General features: G+C 39.6%; 1 protein-coding gene across 6 annotated transcripts in view; it reads left to right on the top strand.

Moving 5' to 3' along the window:
• Positions 1 to 729: 729 nt before the first annotated feature.
• e2f7 (E2F transcription factor 7) overlaps positions 730 to 19,432 on the top strand; it is a 36,971-nt gene continuing 18,268 nt past the window's right edge. For 4 of the 6 annotated variants that reach the window (XM_062067067.1, XM_062067068.1, XM_062067066.1 and 1 more), the window contains exons 1-7: positions 730 to 950; positions 1,957 to 2,094; positions 3,575 to 3,666; positions 6,723 to 6,998; positions 7,064 to 7,226; positions 9,869 to 10,102; positions 18,923 to 19,078. In XM_062067067.1, the coding sequence (XP_061923051.1) occupies positions 3,586 to 3,666; positions 6,723 to 6,998; positions 7,064 to 7,226; positions 9,869 to 10,102; positions 18,923 to 19,078 (910 nt within the window). In that variant the 5' untranslated portion in view covers positions 730 to 950; positions 1,957 to 2,094; positions 3,575 to 3,585. The remainder of the gene's footprint in view (positions 951 to 1,956; positions 2,095 to 3,574; positions 3,667 to 6,722; positions 6,999 to 7,063; positions 7,227 to 9,868; positions 10,103 to 18,922; positions 19,079 to 19,432) is intronic. The other 2 variants (XM_062067065.1, XM_062067064.1) reach the window with 2 other exon arrangements.

Genomic DNA, 19,432 nt, shown 5'->3' with positions numbered 1-19,432 from the left:
CTAAATATATTATATATATGTATTATATATATTTTTTTTATATATATATATGGCCATCCCTCTTTAAAGAGCTTTTGGCGCCAGATGTTGTGTATTGGAGGCTGGAGCGCAAGTTTGCATAGAGGGCGGGACTTTCTCCTCTCTCCCACCACATTTTGGCGCTGCAAGCCCGGGACTTTTAGCGCCACTGTTACTCCCCACCTCCCCTCCTCCCATCTGTCTCTGTCAGCCGCCCAGATAATTGCGTCTTACCCCGGTGCAACAACAACAAAAAGAAGGGTATTAATAGCACGTTACTAGGTGAGGGTCTTTGCCGCTTGACGCTGATATCAATGCGGGAGACAGCGAGCCCCCTTATCAGCGAGGGAGAGCAAAGATCGTCTATTGAAAGACGACTTGGATGGGACGGCATACATATACAAACATACAGCGAGACTATTCTAACATTCAACCGCATTGAAACAAGTAATAGTTACTAATTTTTGTTTTTTTTACTATTATCAAAGTTATTTACTTGTGTATTTCAGTAGCAACATAGCCAAATCCGAGGGAGTCACTTAACGTCCGTTACGATCTTTGACCAGCGAGCTGGTTGCCCCGCCAACACAACTCTCAAGAGAGGCGTGGTCGACAGTTCGCGCCCATTGGTCGAAACCGGGGCGCTCGGTGAAGTAGGACCCGTCCGATTGGCTTTTAAAAAGTATGACGTTGCCCCAAGCGATGCGGTGATTGGCTGTGGAGAGCCCGGTGCCTGAGAGCGCCAGAAAGCAAGCTTGAGCGGGGTGATGTTGGACTCTTCCCCCCAATGGCAGTGTTGAAATTCCACCCAGGAACTGCGGAAACGACTGCTTAGTTGTTTTTAAAATTAGCTGCTATGAAAGTTTGACGATCGTCTTCAACTGGATCGAGTCCCAGTGGAACGATACTAAAAAAAAAAAAACCGCGAGAAGGTGAGTTCTTCCTTATTTACCGCCTCTTTTTTTTCTCTCTTCTAATATTATGTATCAATACCGTAATAACAATTGTAATATGTCACCCAATATGTAATATTACTTTTAATACTATGTATATATACCGTAATAACTGTTGTAACATGTCACCCAAAAACTAAGCTAGCTCTGCTAACTGTTAACATCTGATCAAAAAGTCCTCCTTTAATTACATTAAACCTCCATATTTCTATTTAATGAAACAATTATTCTTACCATTGTTTGAAGAACCTTTACATAGCTGATCTATTGTCTTTGCGCCAAATTCGAGCTGGCCTCTGATGCACTAGTCTCCCTTTAAGAGAGGCGAGTGTGAAAGGGACAAGCGGTAGAAAATGGTTGGAGTGAGGACCACAGCAATGGGCCAAAAGAGCCGATAAGTGAGAGGAACCAGTCGACAACCAAGAGAAAGTCAAGTGAAAGTGATCCCAAAAAAAACAAGAGTTACATATAAATACAGCAGATACTCAACAGCTAAGCACGCAATAGCACACAAGCTAGACCAGTGTTTTTCAACCACTAGTGTGCCGTGGGAGATTATGTAGTTTCACCTATTTGGGTTAAAAATATTTTTCGCAAAGCAGTAATTATAATCCGCAAATAATGTGTCGTGCTGTCTAAAGCTCGGCAGAGTAATAACCATGTTATTCTCCTCAATATCAGTAAGTGGAAGCTGGTAGCTAATTGCTTTGTAGATGTCGGGAACACGTCGTGTGAGACGACGGTGGTTTGTTGTGATCACAATAGGCAGGCGACAGCGGAAGGCAGTGCGAAGGTAAAAAATAATAATAATAGATTTTATTTGTAAAAAAAAACCTTTACATTGAGCAAACAACCTCAAAGTGCTACAGTGTATTAAAAAAAATAAAAATTAGAACAGCCTAATAGCTACAACTAGTATGCATACATCTAAAATAAGGCTTTTTTAAAAGAAGGGTTTTTAAGCCTTTTTTAAAATCATCCACAGTCTGTGGTGCCCTCAGGTGGTCAGGGAGAGCGTTCCACAGACTGGGCGCGGCGGAGCAGAAAGCCCGGTCTCCCATTGTTCGGAGGTTGGAGGAGGTTAGCCTGTCCGGAGCGGAGGTGTCGTGTGGAGGATTTGGGGGTGAGTAGTTCTTTGGAGGTAGAGGGGGGAATTTCCATGGAGGCACTGGTAAAAAGTATCTAATGCTTAAACCAAAAATAAACAAAAGGTTAGTGCCCATAAGAAAAGGCATTAAAGCTTAGGGATGGCTATGTAGAACAGAACTAAAACTGAACTGGCTACAAAGTAAATAAAAACAGAATGCTGGACAACAGCAAAAACTTACAGTGTGTGGAGCAGAGACGGCGTCAGTGTCCACGCAAAAAAAGATAGCAGCAACTTTAATATTCTTGATTGCTTAAACAAAGCAGATGCGGGGAATAGCGCTCAAAGGAAGACATGACACTGCAAAAGAAAATACCAAAAAACAGGGGGGGGGACACCAAAATAAGAGCGCAAGACAAGAACTAAAACACTATGCACGGGAGCACAACCAAAAAAAAAAAAAATAAGTCAACAACTTTTTATTGTCTACTTCTTAATGATTTCTGCTGGTGGTGTGCCGCCGGATTTTTTCAATGAAAAATATGCGCCTTGGCTCAAAAAAGGTTGAAAAACACTTGAGCTAGACAGAGGTGGTAATCACTGAACAATAAAACAGCACAATTGTCAATATAAACAAGAATCAAATCATTATAGTTGCATTTTACTTACACACACCTCGTCTTCAAGGCAGAAGCGTATTAGAAAGTGTCCAGTAACAAACGTGTCTGCATTATTCAACTTCCTGGGAAAAAAATTATATTGTAGAAAAAAAGTTGTATTGGCACTGACACCAGTTTGGTCAACAAATAAATACAAACATTTAAAGAAAATACAATATTTGTGTAATCCTGACGATGCTAATATTCATATATTTGTACACTTTTATTGTTTGTGTATTTCACATGTTTTTATTTTCAACTCCCCTGATTCGCTTCTCATTTTTACGGTTTTTGGGTTAGGGTTAGACGCCCCCGGCGCGCCCCCCCCCATCTTCTTACCCCCCCAAATCTAGTAAAACTGCTTTCGGGTAAACTTGTTGTGAGCCCCACCCACAGGCACCCGTCCCCCATGTCCAAACACCGCCATTAGTTTGAAACCGGAAGCAAAACAGTAAAAAAGAGAAGCGAATGTGGGGGGGGGGGGGGGGGGGTGTTGAAAATAACAACCTGTAAAACAGACAAAAACGATAAAAGTATGGACATTGACATTGTAAAACATGTCCATATTGTATTTTTTAAATGTTTGTATTTATTTGTTGCCAACACAACTTTTTCGACAATGTCAAAAAAAAAAATGTGATACCAAATCTTACTGGCAGTGTTTTGGCTCCATAGTAAACCAGACAGATTTTATAAAAATAATTAAAATGAATAAAAAGTACAAACCCCAAAAGTTGATAAAATGGTCTTTGCGCCAAATTCGAGCTGACCTCTGATGCGATAGTCTTTGATAGTTCCTTTTTAACATCCCCAAACTCAATATATGCACACCTTTTTTACCTGTTCAAAATTTGCAGATTGGCCTAAGATGGAAGTCCTTGCACTTAAAGACCTCTCAAGTCCTAGGAAGAGTGTCCCAGAGGAGGATGGGGGCCGAAGGGAACAAAAGGTAAGAATTAAAGAAGTCTGTTCCAGTGCAAAGTCCTCTCTGTGGGTCCGGCACAGTGTTCACACGTGACGAAACAAACTCGAATCTATTCGAACCCGACCAAAAAGTGACCAGCGTGAACGCACTTGGTTCCCATGCCAGAAGGCAACTGCACTATTTTGTGAGTTTTGTTTATCATTCACAATCCTTATGTAAGACTAGAAGACATATGTTTTCTTTTTTTCATGCATTCTAAATCGTAAAATATGGCAAGTAGGAGGTGGCTAACAATGCATTAGTGCACACATAAAGCCTCTAAAAAAACATCTAAAAAGCGCCAACAATACTCCATTGACATGTCGTGACCTGAATATTAACAAGTATTAGCCATATTGTTATTATAAGTGCTAACGCAGACAAACTATTTTAACTAGCTTATGCTTCTGTATTGACATATTGAGCTGCTGCATCGCCTGTAAGTTGGTGAAAGTTAATTCTAGATTATAAATCATGCCTCTCACCTGTATAGTAGAAGGTTGTGGACATAAACCCACAAGTTGGTCAACTTTGACATCCAACTTAGACCCGGAGATGGCCAGAAAGACACAAAAAGATGCTATTTTTTAACCTTCTGTGAGGATTATGATGAATTGTTGAAAAAAGGGGAAGATACAACCATCCCATCAGTCTTTATCCCAGTGAGAGCACACATTGTACAGTAAGTGATTATTTTATTATGTTTGTATATCTTGTTTAGCACGTAGAAATACTGCTACATGATGCTTAGTGTTTGACTAAAGCTGCATCTATTTATCACACAGCTTCTACAACTTGTAGATCATCCTCCTTATATTCAGGCTCAAAAATAGAAGTTTCTGGATCATCATTTGTCCCAAAGTAGTCTTTGTGGTCTCTCATCAAGTCTGCCATGATTAGTAGTGTTGTTGTCGATGAAGGGAAAGGGAACGTTGTGATGCGTCTGTGAAATTAATATGCTGCTGTATGCTTAAAATGATCAAAATATGTAAATATCACATGTTATTATGAATGTTACTAGATACTACATATATACTTACAGCATGTATTTAAAACGATGATGGAGGTTTTTTTGGATACTTAATAAAGCGCTTTATAGGCGGATTACAGCGACTGCTATTGGCTGACTTGACTTTCGCTAGCGTTTATTTACGATTTAGAATGCATAAAGAAAGAAAAACATATGTGTTCTTGTCTAACATAAGGATTGTGAATGATACACAAACTTGCAAAAAAGTACAGTTCCAGTTTAAGAGAGGCGAGTGTGAACGCAGGCCACACCGATGGACCAAAAGAGCCGTTAAGATGTCACCAAAAAGTGAGAAAAACCAGTCGCTGCCTAGCAAAAGCCAAGTGAAAGTGATCCCAAAAAAACAAGCGTTACATATAAATACAGCAGATACTCAACAGACAAGCACGCAATAGCACACACGCTAGACACAGGTGGTAATCATTGAACAATTAAACAGCACAATTGTCAATATAAACAAGTATCATATCATTATAGTTGCATATTACTTACACACACAAAGTCTCCAAGGTAGAAGCGTATTAGAAAGTATCCTGTAACAAACGTGTCCGCATCATTCAACTTACTGTGTCATGAGCTTAACTTAAGGGGGGAAAATTGACATTGAAGAAAAAGTTTTATTGGCACTGACACAAGTTTTGGCAACAAATGAATGCAAACATTTTTAAAAATACTATATTTTTGGAATCCTGACGATGCTAATATTCATATATTTGTACACTTTTATCATTTGTGTATTTCACATGTTTTTATTTTCAACTCCCCTGATTTGCTTCACTTTTTTACGTTTTTTTGGGTTAGGGTTAGGCACCCTGGGTCCCCCCCACCCGTCTTCCTCTACGGCGTTTTGCCTGCAAGCCCAAATCTAGTAAAACTGCTTTTGGGTAAACTTGTGAGCCCCACCCACAGGCACCCGTCCCCCATGTCCAAACACCGCCATTAGTTTGAAACCGGAAACAAAACAGTAAAAAAAAGAAAAGCGAACGTGGGTGGCAAATAATAATAATAATAATAGATTTTATTTGTAAAAAGCACTTTACATTGAGTCAACAACCTCAAAGTGCTACAGTGTATTACTTTTTTTTTTTTAAAAGATAATAAAAATAAAAACTAGAACAGCCAAATAGCTAAAACTAGTATGCATATATAAAAAAAAGGCTTTTTTAAAAAGAAGTGAAGTGAATTATATTTATATAGCGCTTTTCTCTAGTGACTCAAAGCGCTTTACATAGTGAAAACCCAATATCTAAGTTACATTTGAACCAGTGTGGGTGGCACTGGGAGCAGGTGGGTAAAGTGTCTTGCCCAAGGACACAACGGCAGTGACTAGGATGGCGGAAGCTGGGATCGAACCTGCAACCCTCAGGTTGATGGCACGGCCACTCTATCAACCGAGCTATACCGCCCCAGAAGGGTTTTTAAACCTTTTTTAAAAGCATCCACAGTCTGTGGTGCCCTCAGGCGGTCAGGGAGACCGTTCCACTGGGAGCGGTGGAGCAGAAAGCCCGGTGACTGTTGAAATTAAAAGCCTGTAAAACAGACAAAAACAATAAAAGTGTACAAAAGTATGGACATTGACAAATCGAAAACATGTCGATATTGTATTTTTTTAATGTTTGTATTTATTTGTTGCCAATACATCTTTTTCGACAAAGTCAAAACAAATTTTTTGCTGGCAGTGTTTTGGCTCCATAGTAAACCAGACAGATCTTGTAAAAATAATCAAAATTTAAGTTCAGTTCTAATTGATTTTACCTTTTAAAATCGTTTTTAATCATATATATTTTTATATTGGTTTTATATGTATTAATTTTTTGTTTTTAGTCAGTCATTGGTGGAGCTAAGGATAATATTTGAATATTGTTTTTAATATTGTTGTGCAGAACCTTGGAAACATTTCTGTTGTTTAAATGTGCTATACAAATCAAGTGGAGTAGATTGTATTGAAAAGAAATGAAAATAATAAATTAAAGGGATAATTTGTGGGTGTCATAAAATGTCTCCATGGCAGGAAAATATATGCACAGTGAGGAGGAGATCCACGCCAATCAAATTTGCAGAGTCCTGCGTGCCTGGTCTAAGGAGAACCCCCGACCTGGATCACGTCACCCCCATCAAACACGCAAACGCCGCGGCCGAGCCTTGGACGCCCACGGCCAACCTGAAGATGCTCATCAGCGCCGCCAGCCCCGACATACGCGATCGCGAGATGAAGGAAAAGAAAGTTCTCTTTCGGCCCATAGAGAACGAGTCACAAAGCGCCGACATCGTCAGTGAAGACGTGGAAGTGAGTCATGTGGTTTTTGCTGAAGATCCAGACCCGACCCAACATCCACCGATTTGGTTTTCTAGTTTGAAGCAGCAGTGGAAGAAGATGAGGACGCGGAGAAGAAGCCGAGCAGGAAGCAGAAGAGTTTGGGTCTGCTGTGCCAGAAGTTCTTAGCCCTCTACCCCGACTATCCGCCGTCAAACAAACCTATCGTCATCTCCTTGGACGAGGTGGCCACCGGTCTGGGTGAGTCAACAAACTAACAATAATAAAAGTAACTAGAAAATTCCCGTGCTGTCTGTGCCCCGGACCTCTGGCCGGGGGTAGTTGGAAGCCGCCGTACTTTTAAGATGGTGCAGAGTGTCTGAATCCGTGAGTTTTAAGAGTAATTGTACAAAATGAGCTATAAAGAATCATCCTTACGTTAGCCTGCAAGCAAGCTAACGTTATCATGCTATCAGTTAGCTTGTGTCGAAAGTAGAAAAGTGTGTGAACTAAATGAGACGTGAGCTACATGAAAGTATGAAAGTCTTTTTGGCGTTCCTCTCAGAGCAATCGTCCATTAAAAGGGTATGTACTTATTCAATTGGCCCATTTTTTTTTAAATTTGTGAATAGCGTCACCATGGTAACACGAAATGTTGCCATTTTAAAGTACCACGGTAGGCGCAAATGAGACCTTTCTGATAGTGTAACATATGTGGGGGCTCGTTGGCCGATCCCTCTCGTATTAATTGTAAGAGAAACGTGCGGAACTATAATAATAAAAGTTGAAGTATGAGAAATAATTATATGGGCTGCTTGAATTGCAGGCTATAGAGCTAGCCTAAAAAATTAGCATGCTTACATTAAAATGTAACACTTAGCATGTGGGCTAACGATGGCATGCGAACAGTTTGCATGTCTCACATATCAAGTAACACGGCTGTAAGGTAGTAAAGAAAAAAGTTAGCATGCTAATATTAGCTTGCTAGCATGCTAATGGGCGTACCAAGTTATTTGACAATGGGGTAAACGGAAGCAAATTTAGCTTAAATAATATCATGCCTATGTTAGCATGCAAGCTAATGTTAGCATGCTATCAGTTAGCTTGTGTCGAAAGTAGACAAGTGTGTGAACTAAATGAGATGTATGAAAGTCTTGTTGGCGTTTGTCTCAGAGCAATCGTCCATTAGAAGCGTATGTACCCATTCAACTGGCCTTTCCGATGGCATAACATATGTGGGGGCTCGTTGGCCGATCCGTCTTGTATTAATCGTAAGATTAATATTTGCTCGGATTCCAAGCAAATATCTCAACATCAATAGCATTAATCAAAATAACAGAGAAAATTACCAATGCAATAGATGGTAAAGAATGTGCGACAGCAGTATTCATGGACTTAACAAAAGCATTTGACACAATCATGATATTTTAATACGAAAATTAGAACGATATGGCATCAGAGGTTTGGTATTGAACTGGGTAAGAAGCTATTTAACCAAAAGGAAGCAATATGTGAAGATGGGTGAAAATATGTCAACACGGCTAGATATATCTTGTGGTGTACCCCAGGGATCAAGATGGTTTAATCTTTATATAAACGACATTTGTAATGTTACAAAGGACTTAAAGTTAGTTTTATTTGCAGACGACACAACTGCTTTCTGTTCAGGAGAGAACACACAGAAGATAATACAAATAATAACAGAAGAAATGAACAAATTAAAAAGATGGTTTGACAAAAACAGACTATCTTTGAATTGCAGTAAAACTAAAATAATGCTATTTGGTAACAGTAGAAAAGAGCATCATACACGAATACAAATAGACGGAGTAGACATTGAAAGGGTAAAAGAAACAAGATTTTTGGGAGTATTAATAGATGATCAAATGAACCGGAAATCTCATATACAAAACATACAACATAAGGTGGCAAAAAACATTTCAATAATGAATAAAGCAAAATACGTCCTGGGCCAAAAATCACTTCACATTCTCTACTGCTCGCTAGTTTTACCATATCTGAGTTATTGTGCAGAAATATGGGGAAATAACTACAAATGTGCGCTACATTCGTTAACCGTGTTACAAAAAAGATCAGTTAGAATAATACATAATGTTGGATATAGAGAACATACAAACCCTTTATTTATTGAGTCAAAAATATTAAAGTTTGGTGATTTGGTAAAATTGCAAACAGCTAAAATGATGTACAAAGCAAACTATAACCTGCTACCAAAGAATGTACAACAATTCTACTCAACTAAAGAGGAGAAATATAATCTTAGAGAAAAATATAATTTAAAACATTTGTATGCACGTACAACACTTAGAACCTTTAACATATCAGTATGTGGAATTAAATGATGGAATGGATGAAGTAAAGAAGTTAAACATTGTACTGATATGATCCAGTTTAAGAGGTTTTTCAAAATAATAGTGCTTACAAAGTACAAAGAAGAAGAATTATGAGAAATACTTTCAACCTTATTGAAAAGAAGATATTCTTCATCTCAGTATGTTAATAATGACTGAATTAATTAATTACATATTACAAAACTGTTGTGTATACTAATTCACAGATGTTATTTTATTATATAAAAAGGTCAGTAAATGATTCTATATATTTGTAAACGCTCTGAAGTGGGAAAGGGGTAGGATTAAATAAGCTTTGCTTCTTCCTACTCCTTTTCGGACATGATGTAAAGTGAAATGATATGAAATTGTGTGATGTATTATGCTGTAAGTATGTTCATGTTCGAAATAAACTAAAAGAAAGAAAGAAAGAAACGTGCGGAACTATAATAATAAAAGTTGAAGTATGAGGAATAATATGGGCTGCTTGCATTGCAGCAGGCCCATAATAATAATAATAGCCGTAAATCAAGTCATGTTTCTGCTTCTCAGGGATGGAGCGGCGGCGCATCTACGACATCATTAACGTGCTGGAATCCCTGATGATGGTGGGCCGCATGGAGAAGAACAGCTACACCTGGCACGGACGCCTGAGGCTGGAGGCCACGCTGGAGGACCTGCAGCAACGTGGCCGCCAGCACGGCTACCACCTTCACATGGAGCACGCCGTCAGGGAGGCGGGGCCCAGCCACGAGAGCGATGGCGGGGACGACGACAATAGCCACGGTAAAACAACAACAACCGTTTTCTTTTTTTAATGAATTCTAGTAATATTACTATTATTTCTACTAATACATTACAGTAAATAACAACTGAATTCATATACATAGGGTATTATATATTAATGTGTACAGCTCCACTAATGGACATTGGAGTGTTACTTTCAAAGGCAAAATTAAAGTATTGCTAGAAACATAATTTTGTATGGGACTTTATTGTATTATATGTATAGTACATGTTCCAAAAACAAAAAAGCATAAAACACCACCAGAATTAGAGATATTACAAGTCAAAGTGATGAAGCTTAGTGTTACGCTCATGACTTGGTGTAACTAAGCATTACCCTATAAGATGAAGGCAATTGCATGTTATTGATATTTGAAATGTATTCAATGTTTATAAATGAATATTTAAATATACTAAATGTAAAAAAGGGAATAAATATTAAAAATAAGATCATTAAATGAAATCTAGTTTGGTTACGACCATCATGAGCGCAACACAAGGTTGTAAAAGTTTCAACTACAATTCTAAATAAGATGTCAAAAGTAAACTGAAATCAAATACACACAGCTTAAAGATTAAGCAATACCTACTTAAATTTAGTAATACATAAATATGATGATTTATCAAAAAATAAAAGAAATATACCTGAACAGAACGCTCTGATGGTTACATCAAAAAGTAACCGCATTTTTCCAAGTTTTTGGGGCATTTTTAGGTTATTTCCAGGCATCTCCTTTTTATTATCGCTGATTTTAAATGGTCAAACTAATGCATATTATACATGCATGCCGTAGTAAACAAAAAAAAAGTCATATTTATTTTAAATGTTACATTTTGAAGTACATTTGTGCAGGTGGGGTGCGAATGTACCCATTACCAGAGCTGTACACTAATATAGTACAAATGTTTTATTTTGGGTTTAATCAAAACACAGCAAAGAGGACATGGCATTAATTGCAGCAAGTCATTTGGAAATTCATAATGATAATTTGGAGTGCATGAGAAAGTGGAACAATAGCTCTCTTTGCATATTCATTTATTAACAAGCATACTGCCCAATAGCAGTGATGTAATAACCAATAGCTGAGTCATTTTAATGCGTATGCGGAGGAACAAAAGTTAATGAATTACTAAAAAACTATGCCAGGCGGTTGCCTACGGCCACTTTTTTTTTTTTTTAAACCCAGCAGTATACTGCATAGGCAAGCAGTTATTGGCTTGTTTGTAAAGCCAGAACACCGGCCTCAATGAACGTGACGTCTATCCACAGTCCAAAGCGGCTTCTAAGATAAAATCTTGAAAATAAAGTAAGTCTCATCCATGTACTATTATCACTGGAGGACGAGAGGAAAATGAATGGCTAACACACACACACACACACACTGAGCAGGATGACACAAGAAGCTAACCGCTGAAACTCTACATCACATATGTCAGAGTCAAGGCCCGCGGGCCATATCCGGCCCGCGAGAAGGTTTTTTACGGCCCTTGGGATGATCTTGATTTATTATTAGAACCGGCCCGCAGACCGCAGATCTTTTTTTTTTTTTTTTTTTTTTTTTTTTTTTTTAGACCGCAGATCTTTTACACGCACCAAGCGGATGCCGGTCCAAGGTTCCGAAAGGGGGCGAGCGGCCCGCCGGGACGCGCCTGCCGGCCGAAGGGCTGCAGCCCGGCCGTCAGTCGCGGAGCCCGCCGTGCCACGCGCGCCAAGGGGGCGGGCCGAAACCCGGCCCCGAGGCCCTGAGACTTCTGCTTTGTTTCCCCAAACCGCGCGTCACCGCCGGGCCCGCACCACCGTCGGGCTGCAGCCCGAGCGTCGGTGGCGGAACCCGTCATGTGCCGCGCGCGCCAAGCGGAGCGGGGGGGTCAAGCGGGCCGAAACCCGCAGGCCACCCCCTCACCACGAGGCCCTGAGACTTCTGCGTTTGACCCCTACGTCCCTACGTCCCGACGGCGGGCCCGTCGGGACGCGCCCGCCGTCAAGCCACGAGGGCCAGCCGTCGGGTCGCGGAGCCCGCCGTGCCACGCGCGCCAAGGGGCGGGCCGAAACCAGCGGGGGGTTTCGGGCACCCAACTCGCCTCCCTCCCACGGAGGGAGGAGGGGGGTTTAATGTGAACATTACTGTGCAATCACATATTTAGAGTTTTTACTCAATTCAAGTTTAAAAGTTAAAGTTTAATATTTGTTTTCACTGCATGTTACTTCTCCTTAAACAAAGTGTTGTTTTTGATTTATAGATTTTTGCACTTTATTTTATTGTATTTCAATTTAATTATATTTTAAAAATATTTCAGTTGAGTGGATGATAGAAAATTGCTATTATTGTTTTTTTCTTTGAAGTAAATTTAGCCCACTTTTGCTAAAATAGAAAATATAGGCTACTGATGGTGCCTTGAATACCGGTTTCTTTCATTTAATGTTCATGTTATGGGGATTTTTATATAAAGGAAATTTGTCTTTTGTGTCTGTTGAAAATTAAAGATTACTGACAGAGCCATAAGAAAATATTGCTTTATTTATCTGATCATATTGGAATATATTTGTTAGGTTTTCAGTAGGTTCAATTAGGTTCACTAGACTATATGCGTCATTTAAAAATTTTTCAATGAACATTCGAACAGTCCGGCCCTCGGCTTGTAGCTAAATTTTTTATTTGGCCCTCCGTCCATTTGACTTTGACACCCCTGCTCTACATAAAGTAAGTGTGACCCTTCCAGATGTCGATACTATTGATACCTAGTATTATATCAGTATATAAACGATACTGAAGTGATCAGATCGATATTTTTCTTTTTCTTGATATTACAAATGAAGTGTTTTGGTAGTTTTTGTTCTGGTTTACAAAGTCGGGGAGGAAGTCTCTGGATACGGAAAGGCTCTAAAGACAAACCCAAATGATATCCATAGCAGTTTTGGCTTCTGTTCAGTTTTAATGCATTTTATTTTGTTAAAAGAAATTAGTGTTGGCGCTAGGAATTTTAAAAATGGGGTCCCAGGGTCTCCATCAACTCATAAAAATGGGGTCCCACAGTAAATTTTGGGGGTCCCACTTTATTGTAAGCACTTTTTGTGTCTTTTTACGCATTGAAATCAGAAAGGACGCGGGGACTTCCGGAAATGCGCGTCCTTTCTGATTTCAATGCGTAAAAAGACACAAAAAGTGCGTTAACACCAACATTGGAAATTTTATATAGCATTCAGTGTCACTACATTTAATAAACTTCAGTGTTTATTTCAGCTTCTTTTAAAAAAAAATTGTCAAAGTATTGAATCAAGACTTAACCTCTTAAGGCCCAAGCTGTTTTTTTACATGCTTTTTTTTCTTTCTCTTTGCTATTTTGGCTTATTGGACCCTAATTAGAATAAAAACCATAAGTACCATACATGTACTTCATGTTTAGTGACATGCTAATTCTTATTTTTACACTCTTTTTTTTTCCAAATTCCATTGTATGTTATACTCTTCTGACTCCACCAGATGGCAGTATAAGTGTCCACATAAGTGGCCATAAGACCCCAATTCAGTAGTGTACACAATTTTGGAAATAAGAGCTAAAAGGTGCTGTCCACGCATGTGGCCACTAAGCCTTTAGAGGTTTTAAAATTGGATTGGATCTGAGGCTAAAAATGTTGATCGGGACGTCATCATGTAGTATCGGGGCAATATGGCTGAAAACTGTATCACGATATAAGTGAGTTGGGCTGGTTGATATCAATAATTATTTATGTTTTTTATGACCTATGGAAAATAAGGAGCATGAGAAAATCTATGAAATGTAAAAAAAATCATTTGAAATGTAACTTGCTCTGATTATAATCCTTCAGCTATCAAGGCAGAAAGGAAATGTCAATGGAAAACACTTGTGAACAAAATATTTAAATCACACTGAACACTTTACAGTAAGTGTTGCTGGGTTACCAGAGAGCGAGTGCTTTTGTTATCTATTAGGTGTCTATTGCGATATACTGTGTTCCCTCGCTACAACACGGTTCACTTTACATGGCCTCGCTGTTACGTATTTTTCGGACTATAAGGCGCACTTAAAATTCTTTCATTTTCTCAAAACTCGACAGTGCGCCTTATAATCCGGTGCGCCCAATGTAAGGAATAATTTTGGTTGTGCTTACCGACCTCAATTTTGTTTGGTACATGGCGAAATGATGCGTGTGACCAGTAGATGGCAGTCACACATAAGAGATAAGTGTAGACTGCAATATGATGGCTGTCACACGGAAGAGATGCGTGTAGACTGCAATATGACTCAAGTAAACAACACCAAAATTTTATATGTTCCATTGAAAATATAGAACATTACACACGGTGCTCAAAAATCTATCAAAAATGTTTTAGTAGGACTTTGGTAAGCTATGAAGCCACACCGCTTGATGGATTGTACTGTGCTTCAACATAGGAGTATTATTATGGTGTGTGTATAAGGTAAGACATATTATCTGGCGTTTTGTTTCGCAATATTATGCAAAAGAAACTTTTCTTACCTTCTGGTACCTGCTGATGTGTATTTGGGATCTGCATAAGTCCTGAAAATGTGCGCAGGTCACGACGTCCACAGTTTCCAAAAACAATTTAAAATGTGGATTCGTCAGACCACAAAACAATTTTCCAGTTTGCATCAGTCCATCTTAAAAGAGCTCGGGCCCAGCGAAGCCGGCTGCGTTTCTGGGTGTTGTTGATAAATGGCTTTGGCTTTGCATAGTAGAGTTTTAACTTGCACTTACAGATGTAGCGACCAACTGTAGTTACTGACAGTGGTTTTCTGAAGTGTTCCTAATCCCATGTGGTGATATCCTTTACACAGTGATGCAGTACCGCCTGAGGGATCGAAGATCACGGGCATTCAATGTTGGTTTTCAGCCTTGCTGCTTACGTGCAGTGATTCCTCTAGATTCTCTGAACCTTTTGATGATATTACGGAGCGTAGATGGTGAAATCCTTCAATTCCTTGCAGTAGCTGGTTGAGAAATGTTGTTTTTAAAGAATTTGCTCAGGCATTTGTTGACAAAGTGGTGACCCTCGCCCCGTCCTTGTGTGTGAATGACTGAGCATTTCATGGAAGCTGCTTTTATACCCAATCATGCCACCCACCTGTTCCCAATTAGCCTGTTCACCTGTGGGACGTTCCAAATAAGTGTTTGATGAGCATTTATCAACTTTTATGCCACCTGTGCCAGCTTTTTTGAAACATGTTGCAGGCATCAAATTCCAAATGAGCTAATATTTGCAAAAAATAACAAAGTTTTCCAGCTCGAATATTAAATATCTTGTTTTTGCAGTCTATTCAATTGAATTTGCAAATCATTATATTCTGTTTTTATTTACGATTTACACAACGTGCCAACGTCACTGGTTTGTAGAGTACTGTAAACGAAAAAACATAATAAATAAAACAACCAACCTGTAAATTGGGGCGGCATAGCTCGGTTGGTAGAGTGGCCGTGCCAGCAACTTGAGGGTTCCAGGTTCGATTACCGCCTCCGCCATCCTAGTCGCTGCCGTTGTGTCCTTGGGCAAGACACTTTACCCACCTGCTCCCAGTGCACCCACACTGGTTTAAATGCAACTTAGATTGAGTCACTAGAGAAAAGCGCTATATAAAAAGAAATATATATATATATATATATATATATATATATATTAGAGATGTCCGATAATGGCTTTTTTGCAGATATTCCGATATTGTCCAATTACGGATTCCAATATCAACCGATAACGATATATACAGTCGTGGAATTAACACATTATTATGCCTAATTTTGTTGTGATGCCCCGCTGGATGCATTAAACAATGTAACAAGGTTTACCAAAATAAGAGAACAACTTCAACTCAAGTTATGGAAAAAAGGGCCAACATGGCACTGCCATATTTATTATTGAAGTCACTAAGTGCATTATTTTTTTTTAACATGCTTCAAAACAGCAGCTTGGAATTTGGGACATGCTCTCCCTGAGATAATCCTGATACCCACTACAACTATGGGAATTGCTATACTTTGACTTTCACAAAGTGCTTTTTTTTTTTTTTTAACATGCCTCAAAACAACAGCCACAAAAACAATGAAGGCACACAGCTTCAGTCCAGAGTATACTAGAGTAATAAAGTACACAATAACATAGTCCTCCTTTAGAGCAAGACTGCCTGGTATACTGTATAACAGGAAATTATAAACTGGGCTCAATCTGCCCTGCTCTAACGTATTCGTATGAGTAACACAAATGTGCTGCAAGCTAGTGGTGAGTGCTTGAAGTGGCCTAGCAGTCAGTCAGAGCTTCTGAAATGCTGCGTTGAGACAGGGCAGCTCCGCTCACTGCAAGCTGCAAAGTGTGCGCCATGCAGGGCAGACTATCCACACAAAACTCCACCGTAGCTTTTGCCATATCACGTGGGCTTTCGCCTTGGGGTGGTTTTTGCTGTATTTTTGTTTTTTCTCGGCGGAGTCTTTAAGCGACAACCGTGTGGTACTACTTTTTTCCGCTGTTTGCTTTTCATCCATCTTCCGCTTGTATTCATCGTGTATCTCCTTATGATTCTTGAAGAGGTGGGAGATCAAATTGCTCGTATTAAAGGAAGACGTCTTGGTTCCTCCTCGCATAACCAACTTTTTGCAGTCATTGCAAATTGCCAGTTTTTTATCCATCAGACACACTTTAAAATAATCCCAAACCATAGACATGGTATCGTTAGTCAGTCATCGAGCGAGCTCGCTTGTTAGCCACGGCTACAGCACCGGCAACAACACACTCTTGTTGTTGTTATGCTCCGCTCACGGCGTTTTGATGAGGTCATCAAGCGTCGCCAGTAAACCTCTCATGCTGCAGTCGTGCTGCAACTCCTGTGTTGTGTGTGGGAGAGGGGAGAGGGGAGGGGCGGCTGACTTAAAGACGCAACTGCTCTGTACTTCTCCCTACATCCGTGTTTACGGGATATATACCGCTCCGTACAGTGGCGTTTTCAAAAGTCATTAATTTTACTTTTTGAAACCGATACCGATAACTTCCAATATTACATTTTAAAGCATTTATCGGCCGATAATATCGGCAGGCCGATATTATCGGACACCTCTAATATATATATATATATATATAAATGAAAAAACATGCACAGTAAATGAAACAAAAAACATTGTGTAAATGAAAAAAACAGTGTAAATGAAAAAAATATATAATGAACGAAAACATAAAAAACTGAAGAAAAAAAAGTTAACTTCTACTACATGGATTTTACTGAAAGCGGGTGTTTTTTGGAACGTAACCCGAGCGTTAAACAAGGGAACACTATATATATCGATATCGTTTTATCGCCCAGCCCTATTTATAATGACTTGAAATGAAATATATGAAATCTCACATTTCAGATGGTGTTTGTATTGAATTATAACCCAGCATATGAAAAAGTGTATTATTGCTTATTTCATAGTTACTTTAAAGGCCTACTGAAATGAATTTTTTTTATTTAAACGGGGATAGCAGATCCATTCTATGTGTCATACTTGATCATTTCGCGATATTGCCATATTTTTGCTGAAAGGATTTAGTATAGAACAACGACGATAAAGTTCGCAACTTTTGGTCGCTGATAAAAAAAAAGCCTTGCCTATACCGGAAGTAGCGTGACGTCACAGGAGGAAGGATTCCTCACAATTCCCCGTTGTTTACAATGGAGCGAGAGAGATTCGGACCGAGAAAGCGACGATTACCCCATTAATTTGAGCGAGGATGAAAGATTTGTGGATGAGGAACGTTAGAGTGAAGGACTAGAGAGCAGTGCAGTGTGTATCTTTTTTCGCTCTGACCGTAACTTAGGTACAAGGTCTCATTGGATTCCACACTTTCTCCTTTTTCTATTGCGGATCACGGATTTGTATTTTAAACCACCTCGGATACTATATCCTCTTGAAAATGAGAGTCGAGAACGCGAAATGGACATTCACAGTGACTTTTATCTCCACGACAATACATCGGTGAAGCACTTTAGCTACTGAGCTAACGTGATAGAATCAGGCTCAAATGCAGATAGAAACAACATTTTTTTAAAACCTGACTGGAAGGATAGACAGAAGATCAACAATACTATTCAACCATGAACATGTAAATACACGGTTAATAATTTCCAGCTTGGCGAAGCTTAACAATGATGTTGCTAACGAGCCATTGAAGCTAACTTAGCTACGGAGCGGCGGCGGGCGTTGTAGCTTTCGACGACACCCCGGCCGCCATCAGAGTCGGCAAGAAACATATATTTCCCCAAAGTTACGTACGTGACATGCACATAGCGACACTCACGTACGGGCAAGCGATCAAATGTTTGGAAGCCAAAGCTGTGCTCACTGTAGCGCGTCTGCTATCCAGCTGAAAGTCCTCCTGCTTGTGTTGCTACAGCCAGCCGCTAATACACCGATCGCACCTACAACTTTCTTATTTGCAGTCTCCATTGTTCATTAAACAAATTGCAAAAGATTCACCAACACAGATGTCCAGAATACTGTGGAATTGTTCGATGAAAACAGAGCAGTTTGTATAGTGACACATTGGGTATGAATACTTCCGTTGCCGTCGTGACGTCACGCGCATACGTCATTATCCAAAGGCGTTTTTAACCGGAAGTTTAGCGGGAAATTTAAAATTGCACTTTATAAGTTAACCCGGCCGTATTGGCATGTGTTGCAATGTTAAGATTTCATCATTGATATATAAACTATCAGACTGCGTGGTCGGTAGTAGTGGCTTTCAGTAGGCCTTTAATTAATACAGTATAATTGGTACTCCTGTATTTCATTTTTCATGCGTCTTTTGTTTGCAGCTGCCGGCAACAGGAAAGACAAGTCTCTGCGCATCATGAGTCAGAAGTTCGTCATGCTCTTCCTGGTGTCCAAGACCCAGACCGTCACCCTGGAAGCAGCGGCAAAGGTTCTCATCGAGGAAAGTCAGGACTCCTCCAGTCACAGCAAGTACAAAAGTAAGAAGTGGCCTCTCTTGTGGTTAAGGATGGGTACTGCATCCGGTACTTTTTTTTTTATGGCACCGACCCAATCATCGATTCACGTAAAGTCCAACAGTGCTTTGTTACGGTACCTGGGTTTAGTTGCGTTCTCTAACTCGGGATGTAATGATAGTCCCGGTAAAACTCCCGATGGTTAGTATTACTGTTCTAAATTTAAATGATGGTAAAACTACTTTTTGACAAACTCGGACTGACTAACGCCAGCTTAAATGCTAACATGAAAACAAGAGACATTAATGTCTTTCCCCACTAAAAAAAAGGCCAAACTCATAAACACCTTACTGTCTGAGCAACTAAGATATTGAACAT

The sequence above is a fragment of the Entelurus aequoreus genome, linkage group LG12, assembly GCF_033978785.1.
Source record: "Entelurus aequoreus isolate RoL-2023_Sb linkage group LG12, RoL_Eaeq_v1.1, whole genome shotgun sequence".
NCBI lineage: Eukaryota > Metazoa > Chordata > Actinopteri > Syngnathiformes > Syngnathidae > Entelurus > Entelurus aequoreus.
This window is presented reverse-complemented; position numbering and strand designations above follow the sequence as displayed.